This window comes from Panthera tigris, chromosome F3 (genome assembly GCF_018350195.1).
Source record: "Panthera tigris isolate Pti1 chromosome F3, P.tigris_Pti1_mat1.1, whole genome shotgun sequence".
Classification (NCBI taxonomy): domain Eukaryota; kingdom Metazoa; phylum Chordata; class Mammalia; order Carnivora; family Felidae; genus Panthera; species Panthera tigris.
In genome coordinates this window covers 48,314,623-48,334,527 of record NC_056678.1, presented here as the reverse complement: position 1 = coordinate 48,334,527, position 19,905 = coordinate 48,314,623, and the positions used below count along the sequence as shown (strand labels likewise).

The following is a 19,905-nucleotide window of genomic DNA, read 5'->3' as shown; positions in this document are numbered from 1 at the left end:
CTGGATGCAGCAGCACTTGAAATAAAAAGTATTGGCTATACATACATGATTTATTTCAACTAGTTCCAATTCTATACATTACTAAAAACATCCTCTTTAAACTGCTTTTGGTGACAATCAAAATAAAGTATCATTTGTGAGTTTTGTTAAAGGACGACATAAAATTAAAGCAAAGCTATAATCTGTGTTTTAAGTTTTATGGCTACTTCTTTGTTCTATCTCCGACTGAGCTCTCTGAAATCATGGAAATGTTATCTCCAGTATCCATTGTGGTAGCTACTAGTCACATGTGGCTGTTGAGCACTTGAATTATGGCTAGTGTGACTGGAAAAAGAAATAGCTGAGGAGCTCCGGTTCTCAAAATGTGTTTTTCCTACCAGCAGCTTGGCCCGGGATCTTGTTAGAAATGCAAATTCCTGGACCCTATAGGAGACCTGCTGAATCAGAAACTGGAGAGTCAGACTGTGTTTTAACAAAACTCTCCTAGGGATTCTGATGTATAAGTATGAGAACAAGTGAGAGAAGAGAATTTGGAGTCAAGGCAGCCTGGGTTTTGAGTCTCTTTTACCCATTGTGGATCTAAGCAAATTATTTAACTGATGTACGTCATAGTAGTATATTACTACTATAGTATAGGTCTTAGTAGTTAATAGTACTACTCACCAGAGTGTCTGGGTGGCTCAGTCAGTTAAGCATCTGACTCTTGACTACGGCTCAGGTCATGATCTCATAGTTGTGGGTTCGAGCTCCGCGTCAGGCTCAGTGCTGACAGCGTGAAGCCTTCTTGGGATTCTCTCTCTCCATCTGTCTCTACCCCTCCCCCCACAAAATAAATAAACTTTTAAAAAAAGTAGTACTACTTACCTTTTAGAGTTGTTATAACAATTAGATAAATTACTTAAAGAGCTAATTACAGTTTCTGACATAGTGCATACTCAGTGATTGTTGGTTTTTCTCCAAAAATCAATTATTTTAACCTTAAGTTATAGCTATAGAGAACAGGGTCTTACATGTGACATGTGTATGTTATATATATAATAAAATCATAGATCTAACATTGTTAATCATCAGGAAATACCTCTTTACATATACCCACACACACTGGCCCCACTGTTTGATATGTTGGTAAAAATATCTGATGCCCCCAAATAATCCTGACAGGTTTCATAAGTAGAAAGTCTCTAGGCTGCTCAGGAATGTACTCTGGCCCACAGAACAGAAGCAGGAATTTCAGGCAGATTGTTCACACAATTTTATTTTTTGTTTTTCTGAAATCAGAATCTGACTGAAAGATGAACAGATTTTATGGAGAGAAAAAAACACATCGACTTTGTAATGAAAAGCTAGATAGAATTTGAAGTGTTTTAACTTTGGAGGTTATTTGCTTTTGCTTGCATACAATTTTTTAATATGTATTTTGATCTTCCTACAGAAAATGGACATTCCAGCTAAATTGATTGTTTGTGGAATGACATCAAATGGTTTTACCATTGCAGACCCAGATGATAGAGGCATGTTGGATATGTGTGGCTTTGATACCGGAGCTCTGGATGTAATTCGAAATTTCACATTAGATGTGATTTAACCATAAGCACCAGCATGATCTAAGAGGTCCATTGCCATCAGTGATCTCGCTAAAAATATGTAGCTACTTCCCAGCTGATCTTACTTAATCCAGTGATGATAAGATGATAGTATAGGATGTGGGTATGTTACCAAAAAACAAAAACAAAAAGGAAGGAAAAATAAGATGAGCCCAAAGTTCTGTCTACTAAACTAGTTCTTGGGAAATAGCTTCAGCATACACTGTAGCTCCTTCTGTCTAACAGAGAACTTCTTATTGATAGATACCATAAAATAGTCAAACAGTTTTGCTGTGGTTAATAATTACATTTATACTTAAAAGAAGTAAGAGCCAAAAGTGTAAGTAGTTCCACATCATGTCACTTGTTTGAGAAGTGCTGAAAATTTTCTTAAATGTTTGCATTGGAAAAGGACAGCTTTGGTAATGTCCAAATACTCTGAAATGCACTGGACCATGTAACTGTGATGGAATATGAAATTCATCTGTAAATTTTTATACCAAGGGGTTTTAAAAAAAAAAAGACATTTGATTAAATTATGAATGAGTTTTACAGATTCCTTGGAGTTTTCTAAGATCACATAAATAGCAGCTTTCATACTCAATGAAAAAGATACTTTGAATCTGATATTTTTACACTTGTAGGATTGTTAACATTAACAAGAAACATGGTGGAGACCCCTGAGAAGAGACTATAAAGTTTGTGTCAGGTGAGGGTCTATCTGGTTTACGTTTTGTTTGTTTTGGTGCATTTTATTGCTGTGAGTGGGGCATGACTTCACAATTTTTGCTAAAATATAACATATCCACATGTAATTACACTTTTTTCTCACACTCTTAAATGAAAAGGACATACAATGTTTTAATCATTTAACTCCCCCACTCATAAATCTGAAAGTATGACCATTAGACTCTCAACTATAACCAGATTAGCTTTTTCCTTTAAAATAAATATGATTGTAATTACCTTTATTTTTTTAGCCAATTGTAAATGGGTTTTAGATATTTCCTAATTGTAAACATGTCAGTGACACATCTTTTTGTCCATTCATTTGTGACAAAACATTCTTTTTTGATAGTGTAAAAAAAATAATACAAGCTAGGTCTTTCAGGTTTGAAAGTCAGCTTTTGAGTAACATATCACTAGTCTGTAAGAAAATTTTTTTCTATTTTATTTGTGTATAAACCTTTTCACTACACTAAAGTGCATTATTTTCTGAAGCAAATGTCCCTTCTTTCTGGGGTGGTTTAACCTGTTGAAATGCCAATATCTCTGCTCATAATTACATCATGGTTGTTTAAGAGAACATAAAACTTCAATATTTATGTACTTTTCATAATAATGATTCATTGAGGATTTATAATGCTCTTCTCACTGTCATGGGAAAGTCAGACTAGTAAATGTAAATTATGGCCTTTTGTGTACTTAGGAATTACAGGTTTTGTTTGGAGCACAAAGGGGAAACTTTAGTAGTGTTAGAATTTGTGAAGAGATCTTCTGTTTTATAGGAAATTTGGGCTCTGGAAGTGACAAGAAAATGGTCCCTTTCAAACTTACTTGACATACTAATGCTGGCTCTATTACATAGCCATTCCGTTGGTAGCAGTTTGCAAGTATGATTTATCTGAGATTTTTTTTGGTCAGCAAAGTAGTGCACACACCCCACCACCACCTCTATACTTTGCTTCTGGTGTCATTCTGTTTTTAACCCTCTGCCAAGCATTAGATGTAAGGTGTTAGCTACATTTGATACATTAAAATATTATGTTCAGATTGAATTTAAAGTTTAAAGAGCCTAGTATATAATAGTATTTGGAGTTTCAAAGTAAACCCAAGATCTTAAATTAAAAATGACAACATGATCTAACTTTATTCCTAATAGAAATGTTAACTGGAATAAAGCATAAAAGTTTATTTCCTTCAGTTATGTACTGGTCATATAGTGCTTTTAGGTGTTCACAAGCTAATAGTAATATTCAGTCCATCAGAGAAGATTAGATGTCACCTTTTTGAAATATTTAGATACATACGATTAACTGGATTAGGGTAAGATTTAGGGAAGAAAAAAAATATAAAGGAGGCCATTGTAGAAGGTAACTTTATTTTCAAATCGTGAAATTTTAGAGCTGGAAGAAACCTTAGAAATTTTTAAAAGTTAATTTTTATCTGTAGCCTAGGGATCCAAGGTCTAAGAGAGTATGGCTTTGGAGCACTAAATCTAGCAATCTGGGCCCTTCATTCCCATTCCAGAATTCGTCTCCCTACAAAATGGGTGACATAAAATTATTCAAGACTTATCTTTTTAGGTATTAGGAAATAATGTATATACATGATTGATTTAGTAGTAGAAACACAAATTGTGAACATGTATACTTTTATAGTTCATAGTAAATCTCAAGCACAATTAATGTCTTAATAACTTGTGTTGCTATATATAACATAGTCCTATAGAAAAAAATTTAAAACTTTACCTCATTATGAGTAAAATGTACTCAAGTGATAAAGAAGTTTTATTTTCTGAATTACTTTTAGGATTATTGCTACATTAACATTTACGGAAATGTTGCTTTTAAAATAAATCAATCCTAAGAAAAACAACTAAACTTTATTTCCTAGAAAATATGTAAATATTTTCAGGATATAGTTGTAATTAGTGAAACTAAAACTAATCTTAAAATCCTACCGTTCCTTATTAGTTGAAACCTCCTGAAAATTCCATTAACACTATTATATATTATTTAGTTTAGTTTTATGGGAACATTAGTGAGGAAGATGCCAGTGAATGGAATTTAGGGTTACCTCTTTAGAACCTCTTGCTTTATCTAATTTACTATGTGAATGTAGACAACCAATTTAACTTACCAATTTTGTTATCTTTAAAATGTAACCTAGATGATGATTGGATCTTAGAAGAATCAACTATTTAATATCTATATAGAAGTTTAAATTAGGAGGAGGGCTTGCAATACAAATTAGAAATTTTTTTAATTAAAAGCATTCTTCACAGGAGTTAACATATTTTGAACAAATGTTTAGAAAAATCATTCAGTAGGCTCAATAATTTGTCATTTTAACAAATTTCCTGTTCTGAATGGGAAAATGTGAAAGAAAAATGTTTATAGTGAAGGTGAGTGTTGACTAAGAAGTCCGTATTCTCTGGTCAAGAGAAAGGAACACATTCCGAGTCTCAGATCCGCCTGGATAGACCTAGAAGAACAAACTTATAGTCTAAGTGAAGAAACTATTAATAAGCATTTGATTAATCTTTTAACAGGTAAATCCACAAATGATAGAATATAATTTTGTCAGGCTTTTCTCCTCATTTTATGAGATTTTGCAGAAATAATATAAGCTCGTTCTGGAAATTTAAGGCACAATTCCTGGATGAGTCAGAGGATCTGACATTTGAGTGCAGAACATTTTTAAAAGTACATCTAAACCGTAATTGAAGGGAAATCATTGTGATCACTTACTGGAAGTGCCGTAATTTGACCTAAAGATCTCATACCCACAAATAAAAATGTCTTAAAAAGTGATGCCCTTAGAGTTAAGTTACCAAAAATGAATTTCTGTTCTTGTATACCACAGGTTTGGGGTGACTGGTTAAGGCAGTATCCTCTCTAGAGAAATGTCATACGAGCTCATGGTAAACATACACAAGGAAGAATTAGAAAGAAAAAAAAGATAACACTATGAATTTAGTTGTATTTACTGTACAGATTTTATTTAGTATTTTCCTATTATCTGCTCCCTAATCTTATTTGTTGGAAGATTACTTTTATACCTCATTTTTTCTTTTAAAATTACTTTATTCTCACATTTGTGTCCTCTGTTTCTCATCCTGCTCTTACCTGGGTAATAAAATGAATGACACAAAAATCACACAAAGTTAGGTTTGGGATGAATCTTTTTGCAGATCTCCATTTGCTCAATATAGATTTAAGATCATATTTTTTCAAATTAATAATGGGCAGGTCTCTTGGAACAATAATTGGATTAGTATGTTTCCTCCCCAAATCAAGTTACATTGTATATCCTTCGTGTTAGATGTTTGCAGAAATTCTGTGGCCTTTGGGTAAGATTATTCAGCCATTGTTTGCAATTATAGATCTAATTTGCTCTTAGAAAAATAATTAACTGAATACTCTGAGCACATCTCCATGCTCATATTTCCATATAATGATCACTTTCAAATCTTTCATCTAAGTACTTCACTGAGCTTATATATACATCTTTTGTAGCATAAAAGATCTTGTAAATAACTTGTATTCACATTTAACATTTCTTTAATTGGTAAGTTTATTTGCTTTTGAAAAATTAGGAAGTTAATTTAAAATTCTATGGTAATATTTTTTCATGTAGAAATTTAATGTAGTTAAGCATACTGTTTGAATAAAATTATAATGTGACACATTTTCCTAAACCCTGAAAGTGTCAAATTATATTGGAAATTGGTAGAAAAATAAACTGAAGGAGTTACATTGCAACATCCTATTACTACAATTAAGGCATTTATTTTCAATGATTATGAATTTTGTAAATACAATGGAAATACACAAAAGCTGTTTCTGAGCCTAAAGAGATTTTTCCCTTTGCTTCTATTTAATTTAGCACCACCATGTATCATATTAACTTTATGAACACAATTGATACTTAATTTTAAAATATATTTAGATTTCTGTACTTTTAGAAGTTCAGTTAGAAAACCGAACAAAACAAATGGTAAGTTAAAACTACATTTCTGCTGGTTTCACTTAATGAACACTTGGATTGTTGAGGTAGTAAATGAGGTAAAACCTTGCTATTTTATGTATTATTACCACGTAAAATTGATAGAATATTGAAACTTGTTTAAAATACTTATTAGGCTTTATTTGCAATGTAAACTTTAGAATCTATATACAGCCAAATTAAGTTTAAAATATTATACAATGAATAGTAATCAAAAATGTTTCTGTTGCTCTATTATTTTAAATATGGACTATACGTAATGTGTCTTGGTATGACTAAACAAAGCTTTTGTAATGCATTTGAGTTACATTTTCTAACTTTATTGCCAGCTTCTGATAATGAAGAAATTCTCCAAAGGGATTGAAATCCTCTTTTTAAAAAAAATTGGTTGGGGGAAGGGTGTTATAATCTAGTTTGAAACTGTCCATTTGCTTTATATAAAGACTTTGATTTCCATAAATGACCACTTACTATTTAAATTACACAGAATAATGCCTGCATAGAATAACATTTAAGTATGTAAGAGCCTTAAAGTGAAAAAAATGAATCTTCTGACTGCCTTAAAATATGACTAGCTCTCCAACAGGCATATTAGTTACTTTCCGTAGGGTCTGTTCATTAAGTAATGCCTTAATAGTGTTAGTGTTTCTGAAGTACAGGAACTCTGAGGGTCTTTAGAGCTTTCATTGCATAATGAATGGAAATTTAACTGTTGAGTTTCATAACCTGATTGTACATTAGTAGTTTAAGCACCTATTAATAGGATAATCTGGGTACACTGATAAGTTCTACATACATGACTGTTAACATCACTAATATTTTGTGGTAGCTTAAGGTTTTTTATTGTTTGGTATAACAAATTATCCAAGAAGCTGGACTTTATGTAACATAATCTCCAAGGACCAAGCTGCATAAACACCATGAATGAAAAATAAGGGTGTACAGTTTCAAAAATGATTAATTTTTTGAGGGAATTTTTGAAAACAAAAGGCAAATACTGTTTCAAGCCTATAAGCAAATTCATTCAAAGAAGTAAAACATTGCAATTGTTGCAATAAAGAGTATCCAGGCCAGTGATTTGTTTAATTACATTCACATTTTTACATTCACTTTGCCTTTCAAAGCAGGAATATTTTATAAAATTGAAAGAAAACTTTAAATTGTCAAGCTGGTGCTTAAGGATACAAAGTTTGATTTATACAAGTTTCATTTCAAAGGAAGGGACCCTGGAAAGCGGGGTGGGAGGGTTCTTAGCTCTGTTGATAAACTTACTGATGCTTTGTTGAGTCTTCCAAGTTTTCACTGTAAATAATATACCTAACAATGTAATTTTGCTGTTTTTCTGATAGAAAATGGATGAAATACTAAAGAATTAAATTTATTTCATGATAAAAGTTTTCACCAATACTGTGAAATTTTGACTTTCTCTCCTTTTCTAGCCTTGCAAAATACCATACTGAATACATCATTTTAGACATGGGGTACAGACACACTGCGGGAACGGTTTCTAGTTAACTGTATTGTAGAAATTGATAGACACACCAAATAAACTCTATGCACATCAAATAATTGTCTTTATTTCTTCAACGAACTAAGAATTTTAAGGTTATATAATATGTCTTATAAAAGCTAAGGCACTTAGTAATGTTATAATACTTGAATAAGATGAAATTAAAGTTTGATAATTAACACTGGCTTTATAATGCCTCTAATTGTATATAATTATATTTAAAATACATGTGGTTGAGGATTCTTTTGTAGATCTCTGGATTTAACCAAAGTGCACATTCTAAAGGAGTTTTAAAATAGTTTTCTTTCGTGAAAAAATTACTCAGAGTTCCCTTTGGGAAAAGAGTAAGTTACATCAGAATGCACCTACGAAGAATTTGGACATTTTTGTTGACTTTATAGTTCTCTATTTCAAGATGACTGTCATTATACATGTCTTCACAGATGAGAAAACTAGACTTAAGAAGTAATTAACAATATTAAACCTTATCAAGAAGACGTGACTTAAAAAATATTGTTCAAATGCTAATTTTTATATTAGTAAACAATCCAGATACATTAAGACAAAATACCCCTTTCTTTTCTTAACAGCTTTCCAGCTTCCCTAGTAGCTATGTGGTTGATTCAAGTATAAATTGATCAGTGAAAAAATGAGAAACAAATGGCCCATGTTTTTAATATTGGTAGGCTACAGCAAACAGTGTATTTTTCATATCGTAACATGAAAAATTAAATAGACGGGGGTGCCTGGGTGGCTCAGTCGGTTAAACGTCTGATTTCAGCTCAGGTCATGATCTCACGGTTTACAGGTTCAAGCCCTGTGTCGGGTTCTGTGCTGACAGCCAAGAGCCTGGAGCCTGCTTCAGATTCTGTCTCCATCTCTCTCTGCCCCTCCCCCACTTGTGCTCTGTCTCCCTGTCTCTCAAACACTTAAAGAAATTCTTAAATAATAATGTTCTCTGAAAAGAGAAGGTATAATCACTGTTAACTGCTAGTTAACAGTTAACTAGCCCATTTCAGTTAAAACTAAAAGTCTTGGAGGGGGGTTGGAGGGGGGGGGAGCGGAGCCTGGGTGGCTCAGTTGGTTAAACGTCCTGCTCTTGGTTTTGGCTCAGGTTGTGATCTTGCAGTTTCAAGGGTTTGAGCCCCTCGTCAGGCTCCACACTGACACTTAAGAGCCTGGGATTCTCTGTCCCCACGCTCTCTGCCCCTCACCCACTCATGCTGTCTCTGTCTCCCTTGAAAAAAATAAACTAGAAAAAAAACTAAAAGTCTTGGTCAAACAGGATTGGCATGTCAGGGCAGCTGCTCAGTCCCCAAGGCTGCCCCTCAAACCCCCACTTCAGATACCAATCTGCCTGACATTGGTTGTCATCTGTTATTCTGACTGACCAGCTATAGATGGGAGTTCCAAGAACCCAGTCCCTGGGACAACTGATTTGCTAGGAAGTTCACAGCTCAGAGAAACATTTTACTTACTAGATTACTGGTGTGGCTTTTTTGTTTATTTGAGAGAGAGCGTGCTAGCAGGGAAGTGGTAGAGAGAGGGGGAGAGAGAATCCCAAGCAGGCTCTGCACTGGCAGCACAGAGCCCAACTCGGGGTTCAATCTCATGAACAGTGAGATCATGACCTGAGCTGAAACCAAGAGTTGGACATTTAACTAACTGAGCCAGCCAGGTGCCCCATTTACTGGTCTATTTTAAAAGGACATAGCAAGGGGGGCGCCTGGGTGGCTCAGTCAGTTGAGCGTCTGATTTTGGCTCAGGTCATGATCTCACAGTTCATGAGTCGAAGCCTCACAGGCTCTCTGCTGTCAACATGGAGCCCACTTCAGATCCTCTGTCCCCTTTTGTGCACCTCTCCCGCTCACTCTTCTCAAAAATAAACATGTAAAAAATAATAATAAAATAAGTAAAAGCACACAGCAAGAACAGCCAGGTGAAAGAGATACAGGGCAAGGTACGGGGAAAGGGTGGGAGCTTCTGTCCTCTTTCTGGGCACATTACTCTCCCTGAATGTCCGCGTGCTCACCAACCCGGAAGTTCTGCAAACCCTGTCCTTTGGGTTTTTTATAGAGGCTTCATCGCATAGTCATGATTGGTTAAATCACTGGCCAATGAGGGCAATCAATGTCCAGTCCCTCTCCCTCTCCCACAGTGTAGGAAAGTTCCTACACTGTAATCACAGGGTTGGTTCTCCTGGCAACCAGACCCCATCCTTACGGGTGTTCCCAAAAGTCTTCTCATTAACATAACACCTTTATGGCTCTTTATGGCAGCAAATTCCAAGGGTTTTAGGGGCTGTATGCCAGGAATGGGATTAAGACCAAATACATATTTCCTATTATAAATTACAATAGCACACAGGTAACAAGTATATTTTCTCTACTCTCTAACAAAAATTTTACAACATAGCAAATGTAAAATTTCTCATGACGTAATGCAGAATAAAGGACTAAAGGACATTCCATTCTCTGTTCCATTCCAGCATTGTAATTTACCATATGAGAATGAAATAGTCCAAATCCTTGTTTTATCAAGGTCTCCTAATGGCAATTTAATAAGTCCATGGAGGAAGCATCATTGATGGCTTATAGCCAAAAAAGCTATCAGCTGTCTTCTGCAGAACTATCCCAGATTCCTTGGTCCAGCTAGACCAGAAAGCAAAAGCACTCTTCTCTTACAGTGCATTGTCCTCCCACCTTTGAGAAGTTTTCTCTTCCCAGCATCTGGCAATCTGCCCTGGTGACTCTGTGGGATCAGCCAGGAAAATGCTTCCTAGGAAGTGCACTTAAAAAATTCTTGTTGAGGGGCGCCTGAGTGCCTCAGTCAGTTAAGCGTCTGACTTCAGCTCAGGTCATGATCTCATGGTTCGTGAGTTTGAGACCTGTGTCAGGCACTGTGCTGACAGCTCAGAGCCTGAAACCTGCTTCGGATTCTGTGTCTCCCACTCTCTTTGCGTCTCTCCTGCTCGTGCTCTCTTTCAAAAATAAATAAACATTTAAAAAAAAATTTTTTTAACTCTTGTTGATAAGCTTGAAACAGGGATGTGATTAATAAAGTATCCAAAATATTTTTAATTATTATAAAATAAGACTTCCAAAAGATACATCTTATTACTAAGATATAGTTTGAATTGGTCACAGAATCGAAGACTATCTACATCAGAAATTACTAGAGGGACAGTGTAACCTCCTACCCCATACTTTGATCTCTTATGGAACATTTCCAACACCCTTTCAACACAGTTTGGAAAGCAGAACTTTCCACCTTACAATAAATCTCAAGTACATTTCTGAACTATTTCAAAAGTTCATTTTCATAAAATGCTGAAATCTTCCTCCTTATAATTTCTTCCCCTTAGGTACAGTTCTGTTCCCTGGAACTACTGAGTCATTAAAGGAGTAATTTGGTTTCTCTGAAATAAACTTCATTCCATCTGACAAATTTAATATATTTCTCTTACCCTAGAAGTACAAAGTATGAAGGTTTGTCTCAATATAGTACAAGGATATCCCTACTGAGCTGACAACCATAACTGGGAGAACCTTACATTTTAAAGAGAAAAATTACAAAGCAGTCCTCACCACTGAAAGCCATAAAAGGTAAGGAATTAACTCCTTCTGAATACTACACAGAATAAAGAATCCCAAATGCTTAGCTTCTAGCTCTTGGTTGTAAAATTCATACATAAATTCCTAAAGGCTTTTTTTTTTTTTTTTTTTAAGTAGGCTCCACATCTGGAGTGGAGCCTAACACGGGGGTTGAACCCATGACCCTGACATAAAGACCTGAGCCGACATCAAGAGTCAGACACTTAACCAACTGAGCCACCCAGGTGCCCCATATTTAAATTCCTAATAAAATACATTCTCTCCTCATCTTTTGATACAACTCCACCCCTTTAGTTTTAAATATCATCCCCTTTGCTCAAGAATTGGCAAGTAGAAAGAAGAGATTTCCACAGCAATTTATTGCTCATTAGTTTTAGAACTTTCCCATAAAGATGATTTACATTTTTAAAACATCCTCAAACATTTAAAAGGCATTATCAGGCATGATCATTTTAAATCACTAACATTTTACTAGCAACATTATAAGCACCTACATCACTGAAATTCTTTCCTCTTACTTTTTTTTAAATAACACTGATGAACTAGTGGAAGCAGTTTCCCTTCTTTGTGAAGCCTATGAGTGTCAGTTGCACCTCCAATAAAAGTTCCATTGACAAATATTCTTGGTACCTGTTGGATAAACAAAAGATTAGGTCATCACTCTCTTGTTAGAAGTATAAGACCATTTCACATAATAATAGACCCTCACACTCTGGGTACTTTTATACCCCAGATGTCAGACTACCCTCTTTCACAAAGTATGTACTTAAATCTTCACAACCCTTGAGGTAGGTACTATTTTTAGCCTTATTTTGGAGGGAAATGAGGCACAGGAACTTGTCCAAAGTCACAATGATAGTAAATGACAGAGCTAAGATTTAAATCTAGGGCAATCTGACACTTAAGCCCCTCCTTCTAATTGCTATGGCATATAAAAGGTAAAATAATAGTCTATAGTTATTGTTTATACGTTTAGGTGGTTCTTTCGTAGGTGGTTCTTTGTTTACTAAAAGGGAAGATATGCTATTAAACATCTTCCGTGCAAACAGAAACAAAAAGGGAAATGGCAACATTGTATATTTTCCTGACAATGCATTTCACTGAAAAAAATGCATATTACTGGACAAATTTCAGGAATCTAAAAACATGAAGAACTAAAGCACTCTTATTAGCACAGTACCTGAAGACTGACCCCTGGTCTGTACTGTTCAAGTAAAGGGAGGAAGGATTTCATCTTAGGAGCTCCAGAAGGACCTTAAGGATTCACAAACACTCATGACAACACTATCACCCCACTCTTCCAGTCAAAACACACACACTCACACACACACGACGCCAAGAATAAAAATAAAATGAATGAACTCTGCTGTATCCAGTCTCTGAATCTTGTTCCCAGATCTGCCATTTCTTTATCAACACAAAATTCTTAGAGGATGAGTGAACACCTGGCCCACTTTTCCTCACACAACAGTCCAGGCTCTAGGTGACCCAAGTCACCACCTATCTGGGGGAAAAGCACCACCAAAGATATACTCACGGTTCTTTCACCGGTCATTTTGTAGAGAGCATCTTGAAATTGACTTCCATGTTCAAGCATGTCCAATTCCACTACTTTATAGTTAACATTCATGTCATGGAAAAGTTTTTTCGCCATCGTACAGTAAGTACAAGATGTTTTTGAGAAAATCACCACACAATTATCAGAAATTGTTTCCTGAAGTCAAACAAACAAACATTTTAATTCTAGGCATTAACTCCTGGAAAGAAATCATGATTATAGTGGAAAGGGTATGGATTCTGGAGTCTCATTACACAGTGCTCAAACTAAGCCCCATCATCTATTTTCTTATGTGTACATTGAGAATATTATTCATTTCCAAGGGATGTTTTTAGGTCAAAAGGATGTAACAGATGGAAAGCTGGCATGGAGTGATAACAATAATCACAGCCCATTCATATCCAGCAAACATGTCTGTGTGCCAGACACAATTCTTAACACCTAACCTTTACTAGCTCATTTAAGCCTCATTATAATCCTGAGATAAGGTCCAGTTATTATCTCTACTTTATGGATGGGGAAAGTGAGACACAGAGGAAACTAAGTGACTTACTCATAGTCCTCATCTAATAAGAGTTGGAAAGCTGGGATTTGAATCTAGGCAAATAAAATTCTACAGTCCAGGCACTTAAACTCTGTTACCTTGCCTCTTAAATACTCAGTAGGTATTCAGAAGTTAACTCCTTACTGTCTTTAACTTTTAATGGTGAGGACTGACACATGATTTCTCTTTAAAATGTAAGGCTTTGGGGCACCTGGGTGGCTCAGTCAGTTAAGCAGCCGACTCTTGACCTTGGCTCAGGTCATGATCTCACAGTTTATGAGTTCAAGCCCAGCATCAGGCTCTGCACTGTTGGTGCAGAGCCTGCTTGGGATTCTGTCTCTCCTTCCTTCTCTGTCCATCCTCTGCTTGTGTTCTTTCTCAAAATAAGTAAATAAGCTTAAAAAACAAACAAACAAACAAACAAAAAAAAAACAGCCTACCCCTCAACTTCCACTCCTTCCCGTATATCTTTATAGTAAAAAACAAAAAGACAAAACAAAACAAAAAAAATCTTATTACAGTATTGATAAGGCCTTCTTACACTGTTGTTCCTGGAAAACCCACTACCAGAAATGCTGATTCAACGGGTTTCATGCAGAAGTCAGAAACTACTTTTAAAAGGGGCGCCTGGGTAGTTCTTGATTTCAGCTCAAGTCATGATCTCAAGGTTCGTGAGTTCACGCCCCACATCAGTCTCTGCACTGACCATGCTTGGAGTCTGCTGGGGATTCTCTCCCCTGCTTGTGCATGTGTGCTGTCTCTTGCTCACTCTCTCTCAAAATAAATAAACAAACTTTAGAAAATAAATTAAAAAAAAAAGAAGCTATTAAAAAAAAAAAGTCCCAGATGATTCTAAGATCAGCCTGGTCTGGAAACGACTCTCCAGGCCTTTATCACAAAGACCATGAGACTTTGCTGTGCATTTGTGTCACCTGTGAAATTTGTTTTCTTTTTTGTCTCTAAATATTTGAATGTCCAGGTCCTTCAAGAGATTCTGAACAGACAGGTCTAGCACCGAAGCATCTGTCTAACTTGTTCTTATGTGGGTCATAAGCAACACCTTCAAGATGAAAGCCAAAAATCAAAGGGTAGAGTACCCAGGCAAAGTAATTCTAAAGGTACATCCATCCTTTGGGGTCAGGAAGATTTTAAGGCACAGTCTAGCTATCTGCAAATGGGTTTACTTTTATGCTTTCTCTTCTGCTTATTCATAATATTTAGTATAGAAGTCTGTCTCGGGAAAAGCCAGTCACACTGGAAATGTATTAATGAATCTATGTTATAGGTGAGAAAATTGAGGCTGACAAGTTAACAATCTAGGATTTTACCCAACCTGTCCCAACACCAAACCCAGTGTGCTCTTTCCTCCACCATGCTGCCTGAGGTTATAGGCACACTGAAACCGTCATTTAGAGGGAGCTGAGCACGCAGTAAAAACAGTGAAGAGATTCCAAAGTGAGTTGAAACTCAAGATGACGGTGACAGTTCCTCGAGTGATCCTTCTCACCTTCTCTCAAGCTCAACCTTGCTAAGTTTTCATGATTTTGTATTCTTTTCAAAGAGGCAATTCCCGCACAACAGGTTTCCAACATTGCTGTTACATTCATCAGCTGTTTTTTAGCCAAATAAATTAAAGGCAGAAATGTTTATATGTGGTGGTGGTTGGTGGTGAAGAACAGAAAAAGATAAACATGAGTATGTGTTGTAGACTCCAAGGGAAGAAAAACATACAACAAGAGAAGTTTTCTGAGGCAAAATTAACTGGGGCTTGCAGTGAAAGAGAGGAAAATAGTACACAGCAGCACACGGTGTTCCTGAGGGGATCATTTATAGAGTAACTACAGCGTACAAAGTTCTGTGTTAGGGAAGAAAGCTGTTAAACAGCTTCCCAGGCCAAAATCAAACACAATCCCTAGCTAAAAACAGCTTGACTGCTATCAAGAGTAGACCTGAGTTAGGTCTGATGGAAAGGAGGAGCTAACTTCACAGATCCAACTTAGAGGGAGTAAAGGCTCTATTAATAATAAATCTCATAAATTGTGACTACCAAAATGATCTAGAACTTTCCTGCCACATGGATTATTTTGAGAGCAGATTTTAAAATATATACTTAGTAATTCATTTGCTGAACTATGTCAGTTCGGATACTGAAAAAGCACATTAAATGTGTAACACATAATTCTTTTTCCACATAGGAAAGTTTTTTCCTACATCTCCCACATCACTCACTTGAATCTGATTCACAGGAGCAGTTGCTGACTTCCCCAAAGATGATGATGTGCTGTTCCCCATCCTAAAAAGAATTTTAAAAGGCAATGTAGCTTTAAACATTAAAGATAACATATCATTAAAGACAATATATCAGACGAGATCCATTTGAATAAAACCTGATATGCAGATATAGATCCAAATCTATGAAACAGAAAAAATAATTTTACTTATTATTAGTACAAAATACCAGTTTACAAAGTATTTGTTTACTAAAACCAAAAAGGACTGTGTGCTTCTCTAACTAGCCTCCTAATGTCCTTAATTATTTGGTTAAGTCACATTTACTGTGTTTAAAGCCTGGTGCACTCTTACTTCTGAACACCAAATTTCAAACAGACTGTCCTAAAGACTGACCTTATGACCTGACCATTAGTTTAAAAATACAGTTCCCATTTTCTTATTGAAACATGCTAAATCTCCATGCACACTCTGTGAAACAGAGAATCTACAAAGATTCAAAGATTTTAAGGAAACTAAGGTATCTCAACCACAACATCCATAACTGCAACTTTCCCAATCCATAAAATGGGAATAATAGTCACTCCTGCATCAAGGGTTTTACGAAGATTAAATGAATTGATAAAAAGTAGAACAGTGCCTTGATCACAGTAAATGTTCAATAACGTTTAACATTACTAATATTATTCCCTAATTACAGGGATCCTCTAGATATTTATTATCCAAAACCTAGCTGCTGGGAGCTTGTAAAAGGGGCATTCATTGTAACAGGAATATAGTCACTAAAAATTGACTAGTTTTGTATCACCAAATCTCTATGCCTATGCCTAAAACCTTTACCCATCCACCTATCTTTCATCATCAGCCAGGCCTTACTGCATTGTCCAAACCATATCCAGCATCCGGATGCAAACTAATTAGAGTAAAATTACAAATCTTACAAAAGAATCATAAAATAATCCAGGTTTCAAAAGAGAATTACTCAAATTATATAAAGATTAAGAGAGTAAGATAAAGAATTGAAGCTTCAAATATTTCAAAAAATATTTTCCTTATCATTATGTTGCAAAACTCAAGTTTTGATAGAAAAAAAATCTCCCTCTAAACATTTCATTCATTCACTGTGAGTGTTAAAATTTAAATGTTGGGGGCATCTAGCTGGCTCAGTCGGTAGAGCATGTGATTCTTGATCTTGGGGTTGTGAGTTTCAGCCCCACATCAAGGCATAGAACTTACTTCAAAAAAAAAAAAATAGATTTTTATATGTTATCCTTGGAGGATGAGTAACTGATCTATATAGCCATGCCTATGCACTTAGAATAAGGATGCTATAGCAAACATCACCTTCAGTAATTACAAAAAGTTAGAGGCAGAGACCACTCCAAGGGAACATTATAACATTAGAACGCCCCAATGTTTACAATCTATTATTCCTTGCTTCCCAATGGTTGGCAAGGAAATATTTAAAACAAAAAGGGCCTGTGCACTTATCTCAGGAAAGGGTTAGGAGTAGCAAACTAGGGAGACTGCAGCCAACTTAGGAAGACAGCAGAGGGTGCAAATCAAGAAAAAAGCAGGCTGAGTTCCTGGAGCCTAAACCAGGGAGGAAAAGAGGGGCAGGGGCAGTAAGTACCACTGACCTGGACCTAAGAAGGTGCTTTAATGTAATAAATCAGCAACCTGTCTGGTTTATCAACTAAGAAAACAAGTTCCATTCATCTCCAGTCCCACATCTAATTGTCACCCCCAAAACATCTATTACAATATTTACTATTGAAGCAGTTCCAACAGAACCTTCACAGGAATGTTTCCTTGGGGAGTGAGCGGAATTAGGAGGTGCATCTGAAATATCACCCTCTACCCACCCAAATAAAAGAATAAGTTTCTGGAAAGCAACTTTCTCCTCCAATTCTGGTTAAGCTTGGCAAAAGTTATTACCCAATAAAGAAAAGGACATCAACTGAGAAGTGCACAAGCAACTTTTCACTTCAGTACTCATGTACCCACTCGCCAGAACACATTTATGGAGCACCTACTAGATACTAAGTAGGCAACATGCTAAATGCTCCAGGAATACATATCATTGGAAACAAACACCCAAGGACCTGTCAGTCAAATAATTAATACCATGTGATTAGTGATTAGCACCTTCCCAAATGGGTCACCAACTTAGCCAATAAAGTTAATCAAAAGTTCCTGGAGTCTTGGGGCGCCTGGGTGGCTCTGTCAGTTAAGCGTTAGGACTCTTGATTTTGGCTCAAGTCATGATCTCAGAGTTCATGGGATGGAGACCCACCTGGGACTCTGTATTGACCACATGGAGCCTGCTTGGGATTCTCTCTCTCTCTCTCTCTCTATCTCAAAATAAATAAACATTAAAAATAAGAAGTTTGGGGTGCCTGGGTGGCTCAGTCAGTTGAGCGTCCAACTTCAGCTCGGGTCATGATCTCACAGTCTGTGAGTTCAAGCCCTGCGTCGGGCTCTGTGCTGACAGCTCAGAGCCCAGAGCCTGTTTCAGATTCTGTGTCTCCTTCTCTCTCTGACCCTCCCCCATTCATGCTCTGTCTCTCTCTGTCTCAAAAATAAATAAACGTTAAAAAAAAAATTAAAAAAAAAATAAGAAGTTTGTGGAGTCTTGCAGAACTGGTCAGAGTTACCACACCAAGTAAGCAGAAAGAGACTCCAAGACAGAAGGATGGATGCACCGTGGCAGGCACAGATATGCCAGCTGGCAGAACCACCTTGGAGCAGCCGCGGGGGCCTGTGGGTGACACAGCATCAGCCCAGGCAGTGGATCCTCCACAGCACCAGGGAAGTACAAGGAAAGCAATCCTCGGTCTAGCCAGAGGCGACATCAGCCTAAGTCACAATCCCCATCCTCAAACACTTGGCCATTTAGCAAGGAAGCGGCTCCTTCACTTCCTGCAGCAGCCTTGCCAGGTTTAGTTAGCAAATAAAAATGCAGAACGCTCGATTATATTAGAACTTCATATAAAGAGCAAGTGACTGTTTAGTCCAAGTATGATTCGTGCAACGTTTGGGATACACTAAGACTAAACAAATATTCTCTGTTTATCTGAAATCCCAATTTATTATGCGGAGGGGGGGGAGGGGGCAAGTGACCACGACTCGGGTATTTCCATCCTAAGAGTCACAGGAGCCGTCAGTCTACACAACCGCTTAGGGCACCATTCTCCCCCCACCCTTCCTGAGCTCCCGCCACTTTCGAGGGCCCCCCACCCCGGCGCCAGGGGAAGAGGCCCCCGCGCCCACCGCTTGGTCCAGACCCCCGCGAGGCCTCCGCGCCACGCCGACCCCGTACCCGGAGGCCGCAGCTCCGGCCGCCTGGCCGAGCTGGCGCGCGGAGCCGCTCCCGCGCCGGATCAGCTGCGTCCCCGGCAGCGCCGCGCGCCACCAGGACATGATCGGAGCGCCGGCCCGCGGCAAGCGGAGAGCGCTGCGACCGCGGCCGCGGAGAGCCCGCCTCCGCCGGCGGGTCCTACCTCCGCACGCCCGGCCCCTGCTCCGCCGGGCCCGCCTCGCCCCGCCCCGCCGGGCTGCCCGCGCCGCCGCCGGTCTCATCGGCGCGGCCGCGCGCGTGCTCCCAAGCCCCGCGGCCCCAGAGCGCAGAGTCGGGGTCAGCGCGGCCCACGTGTAGTTAAACAGCCGTGCAGGCCCACGCGACGACGCCTCCCCTGCTGGCCTCGAGGGTTCGGCCCTGCCCCACACCTGTTTCTTTAGGGGGTTAGGGACGCTCATGGAGACTCACTGGCCGGTGGAAACAGCGCGTCGGGACTGTAGCCAACATCCTGGCGAAACGGAGAAGAAAAAAAGACTGTCTGAAAGAGAATCGAAGTGCTTGGGATGTTTACATAAAGACGGTAGCGTCATCGCAACTTCCGGTCGGACAGGTGTGCCTCTCTCGGTGAAGTGAGGGCCTATGTCCTCTTAAAATTAGGTACTGATCAGGAACCCATATGAATCGTGTGACTGTGAGGTTTACATCCAGAATTGAAAGAAAAAAGGAACCGAACGCAGAACGTTCATTCCAAAGAAAACAAAAATTGTGTTTATAAAAAAAAGTGAAAGAACATAAAACTTGAAATAGTTCGGAGGTGTTTTGCCGTGGCTTTGAA

At 37.7% G+C, this 19,905-nt stretch overlaps 2 protein-coding genes across 8 annotated transcripts in view; one reads left to right on the top strand and one right to left on the bottom strand.

Moving 5' to 3' along the window:
• RO60 (Ro60, Y RNA binding protein) overlaps positions 1-7,708 on the top strand; it is a 25,788-nt gene extending 18,080 nt beyond the window's left edge. For 3 of the 4 annotated variants that reach the window (XM_042977009.1, XM_007072837.3, XM_007072838.3), the window contains one exon: positions 1,433-1,870. In XM_042977009.1, coding sequence (XP_042832943.1) covers positions 1,433-1,585 — 153 coding nt within the window. In that variant the 3' untranslated portion in view covers positions 1,586-1,870. Of the gene's footprint in view, positions 1-1,432; positions 1,871-2,227 lie in introns of those variants that run through there. The other variant, XM_042977010.1, reaches the window with a different exon arrangement.
• Positions 1-19,905, bottom strand: part of GLRX2 (glutaredoxin 2) — a 20,129-nt gene extending 224 nt beyond the window's left edge. Inside the window, exons 1-5 of one of the 4 annotated variants that reach the window (XM_042977016.1) lie at positions 19,092-19,402; positions 15,770-15,833; positions 12,976-13,152; positions 11,957-12,068; positions 4,756-4,790 (exon numbers count right to left, since the gene is read on the bottom strand). In XM_042977016.1, coding sequence (XP_042832950.1) covers positions 4,771-4,790; positions 11,957-12,068; positions 12,976-13,152; positions 15,770-15,833; positions 19,092-19,351 — 633 coding nt within the window. In that variant the 5' untranslated portion in view covers positions 19,352-19,402 and the 3' untranslated portion in view covers positions 4,756-4,770. Of the gene's footprint in view, positions 1-4,755; positions 4,791-11,778; positions 12,069-12,975; positions 13,153-15,769; positions 15,834-19,091; positions 19,403-19,538 lie in introns of those variants that run through there. The other 3 variants (XM_007072836.3, XM_042977014.1, XM_042977015.1) reach the window with 3 other exon arrangements.